Here is a 21849-nt window from a genome sequence, read left to right on the forward strand (position 1 = left end):
GCCATTCTCCTGCCTCAGCCTCCCGAGTAGCTGGGACTACAGGCGCCCGCCACCTCGCCCGGCTAGTTTTTTGTATTTTATAGTAGAGACGGGGTTTCACCGTGTTAGCCAGGATGGTCTGGATCTCCTGACCACATGATCCGTCCGTCTCGGCCTCCCAAAGTGCTGGGGTTACAGGCTTGAGCCACCGTGCCCAGCCTTACTTACTATTTTTTGAGACAGAGTCTCATTCTGTTGCCCAGGCTGGAGTGCAGTGGCACAATCTCAGGTCACTGCAGCCTCTGCCTCACTGGTTCAAACTATTCTTGTGCCTCAGCCACTGGAGTAGCTGTGATTACAGGCATGCACTACCACGCCTGGCTAATTTTTGTATTTTTTGTAGAGGTGAGGTTTGGCCATGTTGCCCAGGCTGGTCTCGAACCCCTGACCTCAAGTGATCTGCCCACCTTAGCCTCCCAAGGTGCTAGGATTATAGGCGTGAGCCAGGCCTAAAACCAGCTTTATTGAGATGTAGTTTATGTATCATAAAATTCCACCTCTTTAAGTGTACAATTAAGTAGTTTTTAGTTTAGCCACAGATATGTACCATTACCACCATCCAATTTTAGAATAATGTCATCACCCCAAAAAGAAACCCTCTCTCATCAGCAGCCTTCCCTGACTACATGCTCTTGGCAACCACGAATGTACTTTCTGTCCTTATGGATTTGCCTGTTTCATTTTTGGCCATTATTAATAAAGCAACTATACACATTTACATGCAGATTTTTGTATGAACCTATTTGGTTCATTGACTTTTGCTGCTGTTGAAAGTTGTGTGTTGTGGCAGCTAGGTGTGAGAGAGATTGGAATTTAAAAGGCATTATCAATAAAACTGATAAAGAAGTTTTGGGTGCTTTTTTAAGGAGCCTGTGTGGTGGAGCATTATCAGTAAAACTAATGAAATTCTGGGTGCTTTTCTGAGGAGCCTGTATGGTGGATTTTTGTTTCATTTTTTTCGTGCATAGTTGTGTTCTTATTTAAATCATAAGAACTTGAAGGAAAAAATACTTTATCTCCTGTTAGTGTTTTTGAAAAGAATTCTTACATGATTGTTCTATAGTATGGAATAAATTCAGTACTCATATATATCAATGGAATTGGATTGTAATTTATGCTTTTTGTAAGGCTTTTATTTCAGAAAAAAATTAAAACAGGTGCTGAATTGTTTAGAATAAAAACTACTTTTGAAAGCATTTGTAACCTTTTCCCCCTTAATTTTAATGTATATAACTAGATAATGATAGCTTACATGACGAAAATGGAACATTTGGTGTAAAAAGTCTAAATTAGGTACCCCTTGACATGTTAGTCAGCTTGCGTTATCTTGGTGAGTGGCCTTCTGCTGACACCCCAAAAGAAGACTGTGATTAGAGCTGTTCTGAGTTGGCTCAAGTTGGCTCCACTGTTGTTTACAACCTACATTACTGGGATGACTGAGTAAACAAGCAATTACTTTTGAAAAATCTTACAAGCCTGGCATGGTGGCTCATGCGTATAATTCCAGCAGTCTGAGAGGCCAAGGTGGGAGGATTGCTTGAGCCCATGGGTTGGAGGCCAGCCTGGGCAACATAGCGAGACCCCATCTCTAAAAAAAAAAAGAAAAAAAAAAAAGAAAATTAGTCAGGCATAGTGGTATGCACCCTTAGTCCCAGCTACTGAGGTGGGAGGATGGCGTGAGCCCAGGAAGTCGAGGCTGCAGTGAGCCTTGATCACACCACCACACTTAAGCCTGAACAACACGGGGAGACCTCATCTCTAAAAAATAAAAATCTTTCAGTACTTAATTGTCTTTCTGTTCAACAGTGAAAGTAATACATGTTCACTGTTGAAAGCTGGGAAAATACAGAGAAGTACAAAGAAGGCATCCACAGTCTCACCATGTAAAAGAAACTGCTCTGTGGCTATACCTCCTTCCCGTATGGCATTGTATACATGCACACACATACCATTAAAACTTCTTGGATATTGCTGCGTAAGTAGGCCTGCTACTTTATGAGGGTCACTTGAGTCAAGCTTAGTCTTAATTTTTTTTTTTTTTGGAGACGAGAGTCTCACTCTTTCGCCCAGGCTGGAGTGCAGTGGCGTCATCTTGGCTCACTGCAACCTTCTCCTCCCAGGTTCAAGCGATTTTTGTGCCTCAGCCTTCCAAGTAGCTGGGATTACAGGCGTGCGCCACCACACCCCGCTAATTTTTGTATTTTTAGTAAAGATGGGGTTTCACCACGTTGGCCAGACTGGTCTCGAACTCCTGACCTCATGCGACCCACCCACCTCGGCCTCCCAAAGGTCTTACTGAATTTTTAAGAAGCTAATAACATTTTAATTTTTCTTAACACTCTCCTATCCGTGTAACTGTGTTGGCTCACTCTGTTCTTACAGGAGTTGGTGACTAAGTATTCTCAGCAGATGGTGAAAGGAATGCTCCAGTTACTTTCAAATTGTCCAGCAGAGACTGCACACCTCAGAAAGGAGCTTCTGATTGCTGCCAAACACATCCTCACCACAGAGCTGAGAAACCGTACGTCTGACCTGTCTTGTCTTGAATGCCGATGCTACAGCCGTCTTTGGGGACTCGGCTGACGTTCCATAGTTGTGTTGCGAGGTTTCCATGTATCCCTGCTTCCTTCATTGCTGTCTAGGGTTTGTTCTTTCCCCTCTTTTCTCTCCTTCTCTGCCTCCCTGTATTAGTCTGTTTCCACGCTGCTGATAAAGACATACCCGAGACTGGGCATTTACCAAAAAAAGGTTTAATGGACTTATAGTTCCACATGGCTGGGGAGGCCTCACAGTCATGGCAGAAAGCAAGGAGGAGCAAGTCACACCTTAGTGGATGGTGGCAGGCAAGGAGAGAGAGCTTGTGCAGGGAAACTCCCGTTTTTAAAACCATCAGATCTCAGTCAGGCGCGGTTCTCATGTCTCAGCCTCCCAAGTAGCTGGAATTACAGGCACCCACCACCATGCCTGGTTGTTTTATTTTTAGTAGAGGGGATTTCACTGTGTTGACCAGACTGGTCTCGAACTCCTGACCTCAAGTGATGTGCCCTCCTCAGCCTTCCAAAGTGCTGGGACCCTCAATAGCTATGAGCTGGTGGAAAGTGTACTTTATTTGACTTACTGCAGCTGGCTTTGTGTCAGGCTTATTCCAGAACCTGAACATTATTTGGGATCATTGTATTAATAGAGCTCCCCAGGGCAAGTGTGGACATGCTGTTGCTGCCCCATCTGCATATCCTCAGAAGCCTGAATTGTCCCTGAGTGGTGACTGGCTGTTTCTATAGAACCCTGGTTAGGTTCAGGCCTGCAAGGGCGCAGAGAGTAAGTTTAGGGGTGGTTCCACCTGCAGGAATAGAGCAAGAGAGGAACCCCGGCGGGGATTCTGGTGAGCATCATTCAGGGAATCAGGAACCGTAACCTGGGACTCATACCTGTGAGAACATTGTAAAAACGCCTGGACCTTTGTGATTTATATAGAGAAACATTCTTAGGTCTTCTCAGTATGCTTCAGGGTAGTAAAGGAGCATTTAAGAGATCCCGTTCTCTTCTCCAAACTGGTTGGGAGGGTGGTGGCAATGTTTAAGGACGGTGGGATGTGCCCACGGTTAAGTGCCAGAGGTGAAATCTCTGCCTGGGGACACCAAGCTGATTTATTCTTAATTTGATCTCTGACCCTGAACATGACCCTGACTGCATCTTTGACAGCAGGTGGCTGGTGTGGCCTAGTAGAGCTGCTGTGTTAGACTGAAATAGCATTTGTGCCTTTCTGGTCTCCTCTCTGTCCCTTTTCAGGCCTGGGTTGCATATCAGACTGCAGGCTAGCTACTTTTTGAAAGCACTATAAAGTAATTTAATGTGTAATTGGTTTTGTTAGTGATTTGTGCAATGAATGTTTGTCTTCTAGAGTTCATTCCTTGCATGGACAAGCTGTTTGATGAGTCCATACTAATTGGCTCAGGATATACTGCCCGAGAGACTCTAAGGTACGAGATTAAACCAGTAATATCTGATTGGTTAAATGCCAGGAACATCAGTTACTGGCACTTCATGTTACAAGTGTTTCAGTGAACACAGGCTGTTGGGCCTTGACACACCTGTTAGGTTTACGACTGCAGGATTTTTGTTTTTGTTTTATTTATTTATTTATTTTGAGGCTCAGTCTCACTCTGTCACCTAGCCTGGAGTGTAGGGGTGCAAACTCGACTCACTGCAACCTTTGCCTCCTGGGTTCAAGCAATTCTCCCTGCCTCAGCTGCCCGAGTAGCTGGGATTACAGGTGCCTACCACCACACCTGGCTAATTTTTGTAGTTTTAGTAGAGATGGGGTTTCACCATGTTGGCCAGGCTGGTCTTAAACTCCCGACCTCAGGTGATCTGCCTGCCTCAGCCTCCAAGTGCTGGGATTACAGGTGTGAGCCACTGTGCCCAGCCAAGAATTGCAGGATTTTTGGAAAGCCCTTAGATTACTTTTTGTTCTTTAGCTTAAAGGAAGAAATCAGAGTAATCATCTTGATTTAAATTTTAGGTAAAACTTTATCTGACTTTATTATTTTTTGCTTTTTGTATAATGCATCTTTTTTCGTTAAAAAATTTTTTTTGTGTGATAACCTACCTGGAAGATAGAAGGGAAGAAAACCTTTTGGTCCTGCACAGGGAGATGGAGTAATGTTGCTAATGTCTTAATGTATGTCCGTATAATCTTTGTTTCTTACACTTAAAAAAAAAAAAAAAAAAGTAGTTGTGTCCAGGCACAGTGGCTCACGCCTATAATCCCAGCACCTTGGGAGCCCGAGGTGGGCGGATCACCTGAGGTCGGGAGTTTGAGACCAGCCTGACCAACATGAAGAAACCCCGTCTCTACTAAAAATACAAAATTAGCCGGGTGTGGTGGAGCATGCCTGTAATCCCAGCTAATCGGGAGGCTGAGGCAGGGGAATTGCTTGAACCCAGGAGGTGGAGGTTGTGGTGAGCCGAGGTCACGCCATTGCAATCCAGCCTGGGCAATAAGAGCGAAACTGTGTCTCAAAAAAAAAAAAGTGATAATGGTTACTATTTCTAAAGCATAAAATTAACATTTAATCATCTTTACATTATAAAATGGATCAATATTTGTCATATTTTGCTTCCAGTAAGGAAGGTATGATGGATCTTTTGAAAAATGTTTAGGATCCTTTGAATATGATACAGTTTTCTCACTGTTTTCTGTAGACAATGTTGCTATAAAATAGACATTTTTTGTAACTTGGGGTTGAACCTGCCTAGAATTGGATGTTAGATTATGTTACTCTTGCTCGAAGCCCTCCAGTAGCTTTCTGTTGTTCTTAGACAAAACCCAAACTCTTGACCATAGCATTTGAGTCTCGGTGTGATTTGGCTCTGTCCACCTGTTCTACATCTTGTGTTGGTCCTTCCTCTCTGACTTGCTGCAGCCACACTGGCTCCTGCAGCTCCCCTCCCCAGCCTGCTGCAGCACCCCATACAGCTCCCCTCCCTGATCTGCTGCAGCCATGCTGGCCCCTACAGCTGCCCTCCCTGGTGTGCTGCAGCCACACTGGCCCCTATAGCTTCTTGGCTACTTCAGGCAGTTACCACCTCTGGGCCTTTATCTTTCCTGTTTCTTCCATTTGGAAATTTCCCTGGATTTTTACCTTATGGCCTCTCTTTGTCTTTAAGATGCCACCTCAAAGGAACCGTCCTGGTACCCTGTTTAAGAATAGCTCCCCCCTCTTATCTTTCTCATGTATCCTTTTTGCATCTCCCCCAGCACTTATTAACTTGTGTAGCTTATTTCTTGTGTGTTTCTCTGCTGTAAGTAAGCTTCCTGAGGGCAGGGGCTCGGGTCACTGAGATGTCCCTGGCATCTAGCCCAGGATCTGGCACATGGCAGGTGTCCATGTGTTTAGTGGGGGGAAAAACTCATAGCCTGAAAATTCTTATTGTGTTCTGTAAAGTGGTCATCATATATAAAGATCGATTGACCTGTCCTATTTATTTTTGAGCAACAAAGCCCATTCAGTGCATGATCAAGCTGGTAATATTCTTCCTCGGGTTAGCTGTATGTGCCAGCATCTGTTAGCAACTTTATGGCATGCACAAAGTTAACCTTTTAGCTTGGAAGGTAAAGATGGAGGTATCAGTACAAAACTTGAGCCCTCTTCCGTCATGTATCTGGGAGAGAGTAATGTGGGGAAAACGGGCCATGTAACTGTGTCGTCCCAGTGGTGGTGTTCCTGGGGCAGATGGTGATGTCCCTGGTGGCCTGCTGCAGCAGGCATGGCCACGTGGGAATGAGCACTAGCGGAGGTCTCTGCCCGCAGGCCCCTCGCCTACAGCACACTGGCTGACCTCGTGCACCATGTCCGCCAGCACCTGCCCCTCAGCGACCTCTCCCTCGCCGTCCAGCTCTTCGCCAAGAACATCGACGATGAGTCCCTGCCCAGCAGCATCCAGACCATGTCCTGCAAGCTCCTGCTGAACCTGGTGGACTGCATCCGTTCCAAGAGCGAGCAGGAGAGCGGCAATGGGAGAGACGTCCTGATGCGGATGCTAGAGGTACCAGCTCTTCTGAGAGTATCATCCATCCTGTAGTCTATCCTGTTTGTGGCTAAACCTTTTTTTTTTTTTTTTTTTGAGACAGAGCCTTGCTGGAGTGCAGCGGCGTGATCTCAGCTCACAGCAACCTCTGCCTCCTGGGTTCAAGTGATTCTCATACCTCAGCCTCCCAAGTAGCTAGGATTATAGGCATGCGCCATCACGCCCAACTAACATTTTGTGTTTTGGTAGAGACACGGTTTTCCCATGTTGGCCAGGCTGGTCTTGAGCTCCTGGCCTCAAGTGATCCTCCTGCCTCAGCCTCCCAAAGTGCTGGGATTACAGGCGTGAGCCACCATGCCCGACTTGTGGCTAAACTTGAACCAGTGCTGTAGGGGCGGCTCGATTGCTAGGCTCGATCCCAGGAGTTAGACCACCTAGGTTCAGACCCAGGCTCCCCAGGTGCTTCACTTCTGTGCATCAGTTTTTTCATCTTTTCCCCTGAGGTGGCGATATCTGCCTTATAGGATCGCTGTGGAGTTAAATCAGGCAGCGCTTGAAAGCTCTTAGCACACTTCCTGGCAAGTAATTAGGAGAGTTATTTTTCTGGGGGCATAGTACCCAAGTGCTAGACTGGCTGTGGACATCTCTGGGGAGACACTCAGAGTATGAGGGATGTGATTCCTGAGCCCCGGGGGTGGTGGCGGTGCCCTGGTGGGATGAGGCCTGTAGTCCTGGGTGAAATCCAGGCCATGCCTGTCAGGCCAGTCACTCAGCCTTCCTGAGCCATACTCTGCACATGCAAAACGGAGATGGTGTTGGGAGTAAACCAGCACTTTTCTTTTTCTTTACACCTGGCACAAAGGAGGTGTCCAGATGTTACCAGCCTTCCACCAGTTTTGTTGGGTTGGTACAAAAGTAACTGTGTTTCAGTTAATGTAATGGCACAAGCCGCAATTCCTTTGGTGCCAGCCTCATAGAAAAGCAGCATGACTTCAGCAGCTCGCATCAGTCCCATCTTGTTTCACTGTGGTCTGAGCGGTATTTGGCCTGTTGAAGAGAAATAATTCTGTCCTCCCCCTTGAATTTCTCTGCCCGTTAGGTTTTCGTTCTCAAATTCCACACCATTGCTCGGTACCAGCTCTCTGCCATTTTTAAGAAGTGCAAGCCTCAGTCAGAACTTGGAGCCGTGGAAGCAGCTCTGCCCGGGGTGCCCACTGCCCCTGCAGCTCCTGGCCCTGCTCCCTCCCCAGCCCCTGTCCCTGCCCCAGCTCCACCCCCGCCCCCACCTCCACCTGCCACCCCTGTGACCCCAGCCCCCGTGCCTCCCTTTGAGAAGCAAGGAGAAAAGGACAAGGAAGACAAGCAGACATTCCAAGTCACAGATTGTCGAAGCTTGGTCAAAACCTTGGTGTGTGGTGTCAAGACAATCACGTGGGGCATAACATCGTGCAAAGCGCCTGGTGGTAATTCTGCTCTTCACTTATGTAGACAAACAATACTTTTCATAGAGCGAGTTTTATTCGAGTTAATATACTTTCTTTTTTCCAGAAGCTCAGTTCATTCCCAACAAGCAGTTACAACCCAAAGAGACACAGATTTACATCAAACTTGTGAAATATGCAATGCAAGCTTTAGATATTTATCAGGTAAGGAAGTGCCCTCCAGCCAGGCTTTCACATATGGAAAGTACCTCTTAGTATTAGAGGTGCTAGTGATGGGGTGGCAGTGAGAGCTATTAGTATTTGGATGGTCCACAGTATTTGTATACCCAGATATGCTTTGTTCCACAACATAGCACTGGGTTTATGCGGGAATTCTTATTTATAAGAGTCTGTGTGCATTTTGTGGGGCAGATGGTGTAAACGGAATGCAATAGAAATATAAGACTTAAGTTTACTAATTTTTTTCATGGTCTGAACACCTAGAGGTTTTTTTTTTTTTTTTTTAATTCTTTGCCAAAATTAAGGTGAGAAAGGAGAATTTAAAAGGTTTTGGAGGGGGACATTTGTTATCTAATTTAAGTGCTCTATTTTAAGTGTGCAGCTGATCTGGTTATGTAATGGAACATATTCAGAGAGGTTCAGTTTTAATGCGGTGGGTGGCTTTTTTCCCCGTATTAGGTCCAGATAGCAGGAAATGGACAGACATACATCCGCGTGGCCAACTGCCAGACTGTGAGAATGAAAGAGGAGAAGGAGGTGTTGGAGCACTTCGCTGGCGTGTTCACAATGATGAACCCCTTAACGTTCAAAGAAATCTTCCAAACTACGGTCCCTTATATGGTGGAGAGAATCTCAAAAAATTATGCTCTTCAGGTATAAAACTCCTTTTTTTAACATTGTTTGAACATTAACTTTACAATTCTTTATGTCTTCAATACTTTTTCATTTATTTCAAGGATTTTAAAAATAGTGTAGCCAAAGATGTGCTTATAGCATGAAATTTAAAGAAATATTAGGCCATAATGTCTTGAAACAATTTTTGAAAGATTCAAATGCTTTGGGTCAGTTCCTTTCATTAGTAGAAATAAATGCATAGGCCAGTTGCGATGGCTTATGCCTGTAATCCCAGCACTTTAGGAGGCTGAGGATAGCTTGAGCCCAGGAGTTTGAGATCAGCCTGGGCAACAGTGGTGAAATCTGTCTCTACAAAAAATACAAAAATTAGCTGGGTGTGGTGGCGCACACCTGTAGTCTTAGTTACTCGGGAGGTTGCGGCAGGAGGATTGTTTGAGCCCAGGGGGTTGAGGCTGCAGTGAGCTGAGATCACATCACTGCACTTCAGCGTGGGTGACAGAGACCCCTTTCTCAAAGTCTCAAAAAAAAAAAAATGTTAAATGTAGTCCTTGGTATTTGATGATGAGGATGAAATAACAGATTACATCATTGAAGTGAACTGCCCTGCTCTGTGCTCAGTAAACCCATTTCATTTTTTTCCTTTGGTAGATAATTAAATTTCTTGGAGTGTGTGATACAGGCTTGGTTTTATGTTTTTGGAAAGCTCACTACTTAGTCTTAAAGCTGCTTTGGGGAAGGGATTAATTTTTCACATGTGTTTCTTGTTTTGACAGATTGTTGCCAATTCCTTCTTGGCAAATCCTACTACCTCTGCTCTGTTTGCTACGATTCTGGTGGAATACCTCCTTGATCGCCTGCCAGAAATGGGCTCCAACGTGGAGCTCTCCAACCTGTACCTCAAGCTATTTAAGCTGGTCTTTGGCTCTGTCTCCCTCTTTGCGGCTGAAAATGAACAAATGCTGAAGGTAAAGTCCATTTAATCTAAGTAGTGCTTCTGTTCAGGGTTTTGTTATTGTTGTTAGAGACGGTCTCACTGTGTTGCGCAGGCTGATCAGCCTTCTGAACTCAAGCAATCTACCTGCCTTAGTCTCCTCAGTTTTTGGGACTACAGGCAGTCACCAGTGTGAGTGTGCCTGGCTTGTTTTTTTTTAATTCTTATTTTCACTTTTAAACAGAAATTGTAGTGACTCTCTATATTTATAAAGTGCTCTTTGAAATAGTAAATATTTGCAACAAATAAGGGCCAAGTGTGAAAAACATTCTGTGTATTTCTAAGCAGTAACTAATTTGTCTGGTAACTTAAAATGAAAAATCCAAAACTCTTATGGCAAGCAAGTGTGGTGTTATTAGTATTGACACCACTGATTTTCTTTTTTAAACCTAATTTCTTTTTGGGGTTACAGAAATAAAATAGGAACAGATGGTTCTTATTTTTAAACATTTCATTGATGCAAATGAACTTATTAGAAGGAAAAAATGTCTTCACCTACCTCTCAAATATGGTGTGACGGTTCCGATTATGTTACCAAGCAATGGTCTCACTCCCAGATGCACATTGAAGCCAATATGATGGTACCAGCTTTTCAGGAAAAAAAAAAAAAAAAAGCATCTTTATTGCAAGGTCGATTGACAAGGAGACAGGAGACCTCATTCTCCCAAAGCTGGGGTCTCAGGGTGGGTTTTATAGGAAGTGTAACAGTGAGGGAGACGGAAAAATGCAGTGAGGCATGATTTGATTGAGCTCTGCAGTGAGGTAGTGCTGGGCCTTTTGCTCTTAAGTTCCTATTGCAACAAAACAGGGCTCCCGTTGCTTCTTAATTTGGTTGTTGTTGCTTGGTCCAGGTACTTGGGTTCCATCTGTGGTTAACTTGGCCTTCCAGCCGGCCCCAGGGTCACTAATCCTACATGCCTGGTTCACCTGCACATGCTTGCGACTTGCAGCCTTGGGGTCTGTTGCAACTGAAATCAACTCAGGCGAAGCGGAACCAGTTTGAACTGGTTCTGCAGTTACAGTTACATCAGCAGTTGTCCACTTCACTCAGGTTTTGTTTTTGGTTTTTTGGTTTTTTTTGAGTCTGTCACCCAGGCTGGAGTACAGTGGAGCGATCTTGGCTCACTGCAACCTCTGCCTCCTGGGCCCAGCAATTCTCCTGCCTTAGCTTCCCCAGTAACCGGGATTCTAGGTGCATACCACCACATTTGGCTAATTTTTGTATTTTTAGTAGAGATGGAGTTTCACCTGTTGGCTAGGCTGGTCTCAAACTCCTGACCTCAGATGATCTGCCTGCCTTGTCCTCTCAAAGTGCCGGGATTACAGGTGTGAGCCACTGTGCCTGGCCTTCACTCAGGTTTTGTGTTTTCTCTGTATTAACGGTCTTGGCAGTATGTAAATGACACTTTTCAGGACTATTTCTTTCTTTTTCGCCTTTAAATAAATTCTGATTAGTCTGTGCTTCTTTATTAAAAACGTCTTAGAGATGTCTCATCACACATTTTTATAGATGAATAATCTTGTGTAATTGGATCTCCTCTGTTATTTGAGTCTAGCAAATGGGTAAAACCTATCCATAGTTATATCACTAAAAGCAGCAGGTGGCACAATAAAAACCTTATAAAAATGCACTCCCTCTTGTGGCAAAATATCTTAATTTCTATAGAAAATTAAATATGTCAAAAGAGGTGCTTTCTCAACGGAAAATTTGAAGATATAAATAAGATCTGTTCATTTGGAGTATTTGCACAGATGGTGACACAGAGTTCCAGTAACCTGTGCTTTCACACGGCACTTTCCTTGTTTTCTTTTCACAGTTCTACAGTAATTATCAACAACCTTAACTTTTGTGTTAATATAGAAGGAGAGTACTGGTCAGGCGTGGTAGCTCACACCTATAATCTTATAATCCTAGCACTTTGGGAAGCTGAGGCAGGAGGATTTCTTGAGCCCAAGAGTTCAAGACCAGCCTGGGAAGCATAGTGAGACCCTATCTCTACAAAATTAGTTTAAAAAAAATTAGCTAGATGTGGTGGTGTGCACTTAGAGTCCCAGCTACTCAAGAAGCCGAAGAGAGAGGATCATTTGAATGAGCTGGGAGGTTGAGGCTGCAGTGCACTTCAGCTTGGGTGACAGAGTGAGATCCTGTCTCCAAAAAAAAAGGGAAAATACTTATTTTTAAATTTAAAGATATAAAATATTTAATTATAACCTGTGTCCACATAATTCATTATCCTCAAAAAAGTCATTTTTTGCCAGCATTAGATATGACTATGCAGAACAACAACAAAAAAGCCCAGAATAAAACCTACTGGGACAAATCGAATGTTGGAATATGGCCGGTCATGGTGGCTCATGCTGTAACCCCAGCTACTCAGGAGGCTGAGACAGGAGAATTGCTTGAACCTGGGAGACGGAGGTTGCAGTAAGCCGAGATTGTGCCACTGACTGTACTCCAGCCTGGGAGACAGAGTGAGACTCTGTCTCAAAAAAAAAGAAAAAGAATGTTGGAATGTTTAAGAAAAGTATTCAAAAAACAATGTTCATAGAACCTTTTGTCCAGAATAATACATGTAGTTTTGTAAAATAAATCTATTCTGCCATATACCATAATAAATTTGGAACCATATCAGTGACTGTACCAAGAATTTATAGTTACTTAAGTACACAGGCAAAAAATGTTCATGTTAAACTTAGCATGTGACATGTCAAAACCAGGATTTGACAAAATAAAAAGTTAATGTGGTTTAAAATTTTGATTAAAGCTAGTATGATGTAGTAGAGTAGCTTTTTAAAAGAAAGATTTATACAAAAATATTCTCCAATTAAGTCTTCCAAAACACTGTAATCTTCAATGTCTTCTGAGGTTTTTTTACACTTTGTATACATCTTATTTGATTGGTAGTACAATTTCAGTTCCTGTAGGTTACTTTTTTTTTTTTTTTTTTTGAGACAAGAGTTTCACTCTTGTTGCCCAGGCTGGAGTGTGATGACACCATCTCGGCTCACTGCAACCTCCTCCTCCTGGGCTCAAGTGATTCTCTTGCCTCAGCCTCCCTAGTAGCTGGGATTACAGACGTGTGCCACCACACCTGGCTAATTTTGTATTTTTAGTAGAAAAAATACAAAATTTTTTTTTGTAGGGTTTCACCATGTTGGCCAGGCTGATCTTGTACTCCTGACCTCAGGTAATCCGCCTGCCTTGGCCTCCCAGAGTGCTGGGATTGCAGGCTGGAGCCACCTTGCCTGGCCCCTGTAGGTTACTTTTTGCATTTCATTTGTTACAGATACCAACATATACTTTAAGATAAATTATTTTGAGTTAAGTAAAGATTGGAATGTGCTTATTTGTTTTTTTTCCTTTGAAGAAAACACTTCAGAATTGCCTTCCATTGCTGTTGGATTGCAGTGACACTTTAAGAGTCTGGAGGGTATAGACCCTTCTCATTTAGATGCCACTAATCTGCATCTTCTTCACCCTGCAGCCTCACTTGCACAAGATTGTGAACAGCTCTATGGAGCTCGCACAGACTGCCAAGGAACCCTACAACTACTTCTTGCTGCTACGGGCGCTGTTTCGCTCTATTGGTGGAGGTAGCCACGATCTCTTGTATCAGGAGTTCTTGCCTCTCCTTCCAAACCTGCTGCAAGGTCAGAGCAGTGACTTTGGTTGCCTTTTAGTCTTGTGTGTCATTTAGTCATGTGTCTAGCCATCTGATTGCTGGGTTTCATCCTCTGTAACTGGTGAGAGTCGTGGTTGGTGGGATGGGATGTGGCACATCCACTGCCTCCCTTCCCCCCCGGTCCCCCACTGGGACTTTGAAGGGTGCTGCCTTCAGGGATGGGCCCTTCCCCTCCCTCCTCAGCACTGAGTGGGATTTAGGTTTTAGTTGTCCTGCCTAGGGCTTGGTTGCATTTTCGTAGTGTTTGGTAAGCAAGTCTAGAACGTGATTTCTAGTGGTTTAGCAAGATCAGAGATCCCTTGATTGAAAGAGAATCAGAACAAAAAAAGAAAAAGCAGGTGACGAAGCTGACTTACAGTTAGTTTATATTTTCATTTAGCTTCTTATTTGTATAGCTAGAATCCTCTAATTCCTGTATAATTAGGAATTCTCTCAAGGTACGTAGTTAACAGGGATCTGGGTTCATTGAATGCTTATGGGGTGTGTGCTGATTGGAAACACTGTCCCAGGAATTCATTACACTTCTTGGTAAGGTGAGCTCTTGGCAAGGGATTGACCCTTCTTGTGTATTTCCTTAACTTCCTTAGAGAAGTGACATAGGCTACCCAGGAGGCAGCAGGGACATCCTTTACTGTTGACTGAAATGGCGATGAATCTGCCATGAGAGGGGCCCATAACCTGTCGCCATGTCTGGATTTAACCCTGTCTTCGGTGGATCCCTGCCTGAGCGCCTGTTTGCATAGTCTGATTTCCTCCTGGGCTCTCAGCTGTCCGCAAGAGTGTTCCTCCCTCCCAGTCTCATTCAAGCTGACCCTGTGCTGGGAACTCAGCCCCTTGCCCTCCTCCATCCTCCTCATCCTTTGGGTTTGGGACCTGGTTCTGCTGCCCCGTGAGGCCATCCCTGATGGCTCCTCTTCTCCCTGAGTTCTCGTCCTTCATCCTGCCTACTTGTGCTGCACAGGACGTGCCTTTTCTCGGGTCCACTGCCACATGCCTTTCTCTTTCTCAGTAGAGATGGGTTTTCACCATGTTGAAACCCCAGTGGCACTGTCCCAGGAACGGGGTCAGTAAAGCCTTAACTGTCCTCGTGAGTGGTGGGGAGGTGGACTTTATCAGAAAGAGGCTCCTCGCCATTTATAATACACAAAAATTAGTTTTAAAAACTGTTTAGAGAATAGACCTCAGCTGTGGTTTACTGGAAGTCTGATAGTACAACATAATGAAAAAATAATTTATGATATTAAAAGGATATAGTACTATGATTATAATTTAAACTATAATTTATAACAGTTACATACGGCCTGCTGTTGCCACTCAGAAGGGGTCATGAGTGCGATTATGGGACAGATGTTACAGGATGGATTCAAAAGGCACAGAGGTCTCCTTGCAGTCGTGCTGGTGTGCACGAGAGAAGGAGGGGCAGTTCTTTTGTGTGTTTCACCTAGGCCTGAGTCTGGGGAGCGTCTTCCTCTCTGACGGCTGCACCTCGTTTCCTAGGGCTGAACATGCTTCAGAGTGGCCTGCACAAGCAGCACATGAAGGACCTCTTTGTGGAGCTGTGTCTCACTGTCCCCGTGCGGCTGAGCTCGCTCTTGCCGTACCTGCCCATGCTTATGGATCCCTTGGTGTCTGCACTCAATGGCTCTCAGACATTGGTCAGCCAAGGCCTCAGGACACTGGAGCTGTGTGTGGACAACCTGCAGCCCGACTTCCTCTATGACCACATCCAGCCGGTGCGCGCAGAGCTCATGCAGGTAAGATTTTAGTGAGGGTGTTAGCTGGCTGCTTCCCCGGAAGCAGTGGGCTGTCATTATGCTCTCTGTACTCAAGAGTGGGCTCTCTGCAAGATGGACTGGTGCAGCTCTCTGCTTACTTCATCTTCGTGAGTCTTCTGGTGGATTGAAATATGTAAAGAAGGCTAGGCACGGTGTCTCCTGACTGTAATCCCAGCACTTTTGGGAAGCTGAGGATGGTGGATCGCTCGAACCCAGGAGTTAGAGACCGACCTGGGCAACATGGTGAAAACCCATCTCTGCAAAAAATACAAAAATTAGCCAAGCATGGTGGCCCACACCTGTAATCCTAGCTACTTAGGGCTGAGGCAGGGGGATCACCTGAGCCCAGGGAGGTCGAGACTGCTGCGAGGCATGATCACACTGCTGCACTCCAGCCTGGGTAACAAAGTTAGACCCTATCAAAAGAAAAAGAAAAAGGAATTGTGTAAAGAAATACTGTTGGTACTGAATGGACATTATTTTGCAGCATTGCCAGTTTTTCAGAGAGCTTTCACAAGGGTTATATTCTTTTTTTTTTTTGAGATAGAGTCTTGCTCTGTCTCCCAGGTTGGAGTGCAGTGGTGCGATCTCAGCTCACTACAACCATCGCCTCCCAGGTTCAAGCAGTTCTGCCTCAGCCTCCTGAGTAACTGGGACTACAGACGCGCACCACCACGCCCGGCTAATTTTTGTATTTTGAGTAGAGTTGGGGTTTCACCATATTGGCCAGGCTGGTTTGAAACTCCTGACCTCATGATCTGCCCGCCTCAGCCTCCCGAAGTGCTGGGATTACAGCCGTGAGCCACCGTGCCTGGAGAGGGTTATATTCTTAATAAGTTGATGACTGATGAAGGCAGGTGTTATGGTTACTATATGGCCACTATTGCTTCCAGTGAGAACCTCTCTATCTAGAAAAGATCTTCAGTTGCATAGTAAAGGGATATTTACTCTAAAGGAAAAATACAGGTGTTTGCTCCACCCTACCCAGAGGGAAGAAGAAGTAGATAATAAAGGAGGCTGTTTTGAAGACACTTGTATATTTGTTTATTAAAGTTCATATTGTTGGCCAGGCACAGTGGCTCATGCCTGTTATTCCAGCACTTTGGGAGGCTGAGGCAGGCAGATCACTTGAGTCCTGGAGGTCGAGACCAGCCTGGCCAACATGGGGAAACCCCGTCTCTACTAAAAATACAAAAATTAGCTGGGCCTGGTGGCAAGCCCCTGTAATCCCAGCTACTTGGGAGGCTGAGCAGGAGAATCGCTTGAACCGTCTCAAAAAAAAAAAAAAAGAAAAAGAAGAAAAGTTGATATGTTAAAGTTAGTTTTTCCTACATATTTTGCTCTTGTTACTGATTTGTGATCTGGTTGGTAATTGTTGGAGGGTTAGGGTGTGTGTCTCAAAGCATCTGCCCCTGTAGTAGCAGGTATTTGGCCCCAGATAGGAGTGAGAGTATGAACTTTAGATGATGGAGGCTCAGTTACTCCTAGGAGTCTCTGGACAAATTAGATTGGAGACTGCGGCTAGGACTAAGTTTGAGGTTGGGAGATTTTCCCTCACTGTCCTGAGATTTAGATCTTGAGCTTCATCTAGGCTGGAAGAAGATGGCATAGGGGCCGGGCATGATGACTCATACCTGTAATCCCAGCAATTTGGGAGGCTGAGGCAGGAGCATTGCTTGAGCCCAGGAGTTCCAGATCAGCCTGGGCAACATGGTGAAATCTCATCTCTACTAAAAATACAAAAAATTAGCTGGGTATAGTGGTGCATGCCTGTAGTCCCAGCCACTCACGGGTTTGAGGTGGGAGAATCAGTTGAACTCAGGAGGTTGAGGCTATAGTGAGCCATGATTGAACCACTGTACTCCAACCTGAGTGACAGAACAAGACCCTGTTTAAAAAAAAAAAAAAAAAAAAAGATGGCATAGGGCGTGGGTCAGAGTCCCTGCTGGTCACTGGGGGATTGATGAGAGCCTGACTTTAGAACAGTAGGGTTGGTTCTACAAGACACACCCTGTGCCTGACCCAGGGTGCATGAGCAGCTTGTGGGAGAGGAGGAGGAGGCGGTTCTTAGGTCTTCTCACCATCCGTGAGGCAGATGGCCCAAGAGAGACACACACAGGGTCAAGGCCACAGGAACCACCACAGGCCTCCAGATGGACGGCACAGGGTCAGCCTCTCCCAGTCCTATCAACCAGCTAAGACCATGCGAGCACAGCAGGAGGGCATTCTTGTTCCCAGGGCTGCCCCCTCCTGAGGACACCCAAGGGTTGAGTGGGCCAGATGGAGGGTAGATGAGGCAAGAGGTCTTAGACCCCACCTTTGTGACAATTACTAAGAAGCCTGTTTGAATCTACAGGAACGTAAGAGAAATTGGAATTTTGCTTGGTTTAGGGAAAAGTTCCAAGATTTTATGTTGAGCATCGCTAGACATGAATATATGGCATTGTTAAACGGAAGGTGATTTAAGAAAATAGACTTATGACCGGGTGTGGTGGCTCACCCCTGTAATCCCAGCACTTCGGGAGGCTGAGGCAGATGGATCACTTGAGGTCAGGAGTTCAAGACCAGCCTGGCCAACGAGGTGAAATCCTGTCTGCACTAAAAAAAGTTAGCTGGGCATGGTGGTGCATGCCTGTAATCTTCGCTGCTCAGGAGGCTGAGGTGGGAGGATTGCTTGCTTGGACCTGGGAGGTAGTGGTTGCAATGAGCCGAGATTGCACCACTGCACTCCAGCCTGGTTGACAGAGCAAGACTCTATCTCCAAAAAAAAAAAAAAAATAGACTTACACAGTGACCTGTAGTAATTTTTAGGACCTCCGATAATTCACACAAAAATTGGGGGGAAATTTACAGAGTTTTTTGTGACAGTTGAGTGTGGATGTTTCTTAAATGCAGAGTCCACATTAACTTCTTCTCCGTAGTCCTGTCATGCAGGTGCCTTTGTGATCGGTGTTTTTCCTTTGCCACCCTTTCCAATGTAAGATTTGAAGTGTATGAGACAATTTATGTCATGTTTGTAAGTTATAAAGCCTAATAAATAGACTTAATAAACCTGAGAAGTTGCCATCCTACCCACAACCGGAACCTCACTACTAAGTCGCATCCCCCTGCATGCTCCTCCCCACCCTTTTTTTTTTTTTTTTTTGAGATGGAGTTTTGTTCTTGGTGCCCAGGTTGGAGTGCAGTGGCGCAATCTTGGCTCACCAAAACCTCCGCCTCCCGGGTTCAAGCGATTATCCTGCCTCAGCCTCCCCAGTATCTGGGATTACAGGCATGTTGCACCACACCCAGCTAATTTTGTATTTCAGTAGATGGGGTTTCTCCATGTTGGTCAGGCTGGTCTCGAGCTACTGACTTCAGGTGATCTGTCCCTCTCAGCCTCCCAAAGCTGGGATTACAGGCCTGAGCAGCGTGTGCCTAAACAAGATACTGCTTAGTTTTCTTGCTTTGGAGCTCTGCAGCCCTTAAAATATGCTGCTATTTATATTCCAAGAGCATGGATGAACATTTATGTTTACACATGTACTCTCTTTATAAAGACATAAAACTTCCTTGGAAGAACATGCAAGACTAATAACATTGGTTTCCCCAAAGAAGGGAGAGCAGTGTGTTTGGATAACAGAGCTGGGAGGAAGGATTGTCACCAAGCAGTGTTTTGTCACTTTGAGAGTGTTTTTTGACATGGAGTCTCCCTCTGTTGCCCAGGCTGGAGTGCAATGGCATGATCTTAACTCACTGCAACCTCCACCTCCTGGGTTCAAGTGATTGTCCTACCTCAGTCTCCCAAGTAGCTGGGATTACAACTGCCTGCCACCATGCCCGGCTAATTTTTGTGTGTTTAGTGGAGACAGGGTTTTGCCCTGTTGGCCAGGCTGGTCTCGAACTCCTGACCTCAGGTGATCCACCCGCCTCAGCCTCCCAAAGTGCTGGGATTATAGGCATGAGCCACTACGCCTTGGCCTCCCTTTGAGTTTTGATCTGAACCTCGTGAAGGCATTACCTTAAGAGGACCTTAATGAAAGCACGCTGATTTTCAGGCTCTGTGGCGCACCTTACGCAACCCTGCTGACAGCATCTCCCACGTGGCCTACCGTGTGCTCGGAAAGTTTGGTGGCAGTAACAGGAAGATGCTGAAGGAGTCGCAGAAGCTGCACTACGTTGTGACTGAGGTTCAGGGCCCCAGCATCACTGTGGAGTTTTCCGACTGCAAAGCCTCCCTCCAGCTCCCCATGGAGAAGGTAAGCTTGGAACTCTGTGACAATGTTGTTTCGTTTTAAGCCTTATGAAGATACTGCTTCAGTCTATGTGAAATGTTAATTAGACCTGTGCCTTAGGCAATCTCTGAGTAGAACCATATGTATCAGGTGATCAGCCTGGTTGGCACAGGGGCTTTCTTAACGCCAGGAGGCCAGTGGAGGAGTGTCACCTGAGAACTTGGGACCCTGGAGCAGCCCTCTCTCCTGGTGACTAGGAGGAGATGCCAGCCCATCCCGCCGTGAACTGCGTCCATTCTGATGCCTAGCAGGCTTACTGAGAACCTGAGTAGAGTCCATGCGTCTCTCTCTTCGCAGCCACATGCAGTGCCTCGCGTTCTCCCGTTCTCTATCAAAGCGCAACTCTCACTGTCTCATTCCTGGCTCTCATCCCACTGCTGACAGTTCCTGGGTCTCAGACCCTTTAGAGACCCTCGTTTTTACTGTGTAAAAAGATGACAGTACCCCTGCACCCTGCTGGGGTGTCCCGCCTGCTGCCTTTGCCCTGTCCGTGTTGAATACCTGCCCTCTCTCCTCTCTGCCCTGCTGACTTTTCTGCTCCCTGTTCTAGTTCTGTGTCAACATTGTCCCATCATCACGTTGGCATTTCCCCCGACTCTGTCCCCAGCCCTTCCCCACATGGTGTCAGCACTTGTTTCCACGTCTTTGCAGGACATCATCTAGCTGTTGTGTATTGGGTATTTTTTTAAGGATATTATTGTAGTCTTTGAGTGGATCCGCGTGAGTTGGGCATTTCAGTAAGCTGGCTGCCTGCTGGGGTCCTGAGCCTCTTGCAGTTCTGATCTTCAGCCAGCATTGTGTGGCCTGGAACCGCTCCAGGCCCTCCCTTTGCTCTGGCTAACTCCACCCTGCCCTGCTGCATAATCACGTAGCGCTGGGCGTGTTTACCTCTGTAGAAGACGTGTGCCCATGTAGTGGCTTCTGTGTCCATGAGTAAACATTGGGGAGGGAGATGCCAGTACAGATAAGCGTCACTCTGGAGTCGTTTTCTGTCATCATCTCAGTCTGCCTGTCCCCTGAACTTCTCAAGCCTGTGCCTCCTCCCCAGCCCTCCCCAACTCCCGCCTTGTGAAGCACTGTTCCCTCTCCAGCCTCAGGGTAGGTGCAGTCTCAGCTTCTAACCCAAACCTTTATCCGCATGCTTTCCAATTGAATGCTACTCTCCTAAGAAAACTGGATGGCTAAAATTCTGTCTTTTGAAAATGGTAACATCCTTGTGCCTACAGTACTTTCCCACATCTTAGGTAATTTCCTTAAGATAAAATTCTGCTTGTTTAGCTGTGTCCTTGTTAAGCTTAGTATTAGTAGTGAAAACTAAAGTGTCTGACTTTTATTTGACTCTGTATAGACTAAGAGCTCCCCCCACCCCCCAAAAAAATCCCTTTAGAAGTAGTTTTGCCCCAAAGCAGGTGAAGTCTGGAAGAAATCAGGTTTTGCAGAAAGGTGTGAGATAGGATTGTAAGGGTCCGGACCCCCTTACAGAGGCTCACCGTGGTGCCCATCAAGGCTTTCTTTCTGAGCAGGACGGCATCCTGCTGGCACTGGCTGCAGCACACCCTGCATAGCGAAGGAGCCCATGAAGTAAAGGGAAAGATGAGCATGGCTAAGCCAAGCGCCAGTGAGTTTCCATTAAACCATTCTGCTTTTGGCGCACTTGGCAGTCCTTGATTGTTTTTTGGAAGGTAATTGGCTCATAGATTATATTGATTCTTAAAAATAAATTTTAGAAAGTATCACCATTTATGACTGTTACTGACCAGATCACACACAGTTTCTCAGTACCCCCGAAGAGCACGGACACTCAAGCTGGAGTTCATCCAGGAAGGAGCCGTTGTCACGCTTGTGTGCACTGTGTGTCTCCAAGCCTGGCAGGGGCTGGAGGGGGAGGGCCTCTGTCCCTGTCGTCACCCTCTCCTGGTTCCTCATACAGGGCCTGGGTAAATTTTTAACAAAGATTAGTTATTTGATTTATACATACATAATTATTGTTAAAGTGAATGTCCTGCCTGTTAAAGGCTTCAGATTACTTTTGTGTGTGGTTGTGTCTTCCCCACTATCTCAGTCAACCCCATGGGAATGAATAGAATAAAAATGTAAAAATGTGTGCATGTAGCTATGTAGGCTTTCTGCAAAAAATGTCAACCTTTTTCTTTCTTAAAGAGTGAGTTTAGCCGGGCGCGGTGGCTCAAGCCTGTAATCCCAGCACTTTGGGAGGCCGAGACGGGCGGATCACGAGGTCAGGAGATCGAGACCATCCTG

At 45.6% G+C, this 21849-nt stretch overlaps 1 protein-coding gene across 1 annotated transcript in view; it reads left to right on the top strand.

Annotated features, from left to right (window-relative positions):
* The window catches only part of LOC105522490 (transformation/transcription domain-associated protein-like), a gene marked incomplete at its 3' end in the record, with an annotated part of 51169 nt that overhangs the window by 23754 nt on the left and 5566 nt on the right, over positions 1-21849 (top strand). Inside the window, exons 12-21 of the mRNA XM_011957015.1 lie at positions 2422-2560; positions 3941-4019; positions 6354-6588; positions 7670-8033; positions 8119-8216; positions 8691-8885; positions 9641-9832; positions 13344-13452; positions 15039-15295; positions 19354-19554. Of these exons, the coding sequence (XP_011812405.1) occupies positions 2422-2560; positions 3941-4019; positions 6354-6588; positions 7670-8033; positions 8119-8216; positions 8691-8885; positions 9641-9832; positions 13344-13452; positions 15039-15295; positions 19354-19554 (1869 nt within the window). The remainder of the gene's footprint in view (positions 1-2421; positions 2561-3940; positions 4020-6353; positions 6589-7669; positions 8034-8118; positions 8217-8690; positions 8886-9640; positions 9833-13343; positions 13453-15038; positions 15296-19353; positions 19555-21849) is intronic.

Source organism: Colobus angolensis, unplaced genomic scaffold, assembly GCF_000951035.1.
Source record: "Colobus angolensis palliatus isolate OR3802 unplaced genomic scaffold, Cang.pa_1.0 Scaffold43, whole genome shotgun sequence".
Lineage (NCBI taxonomy): Eukaryota > Metazoa > Chordata > Mammalia > Primates > Cercopithecidae > Colobus > Colobus angolensis.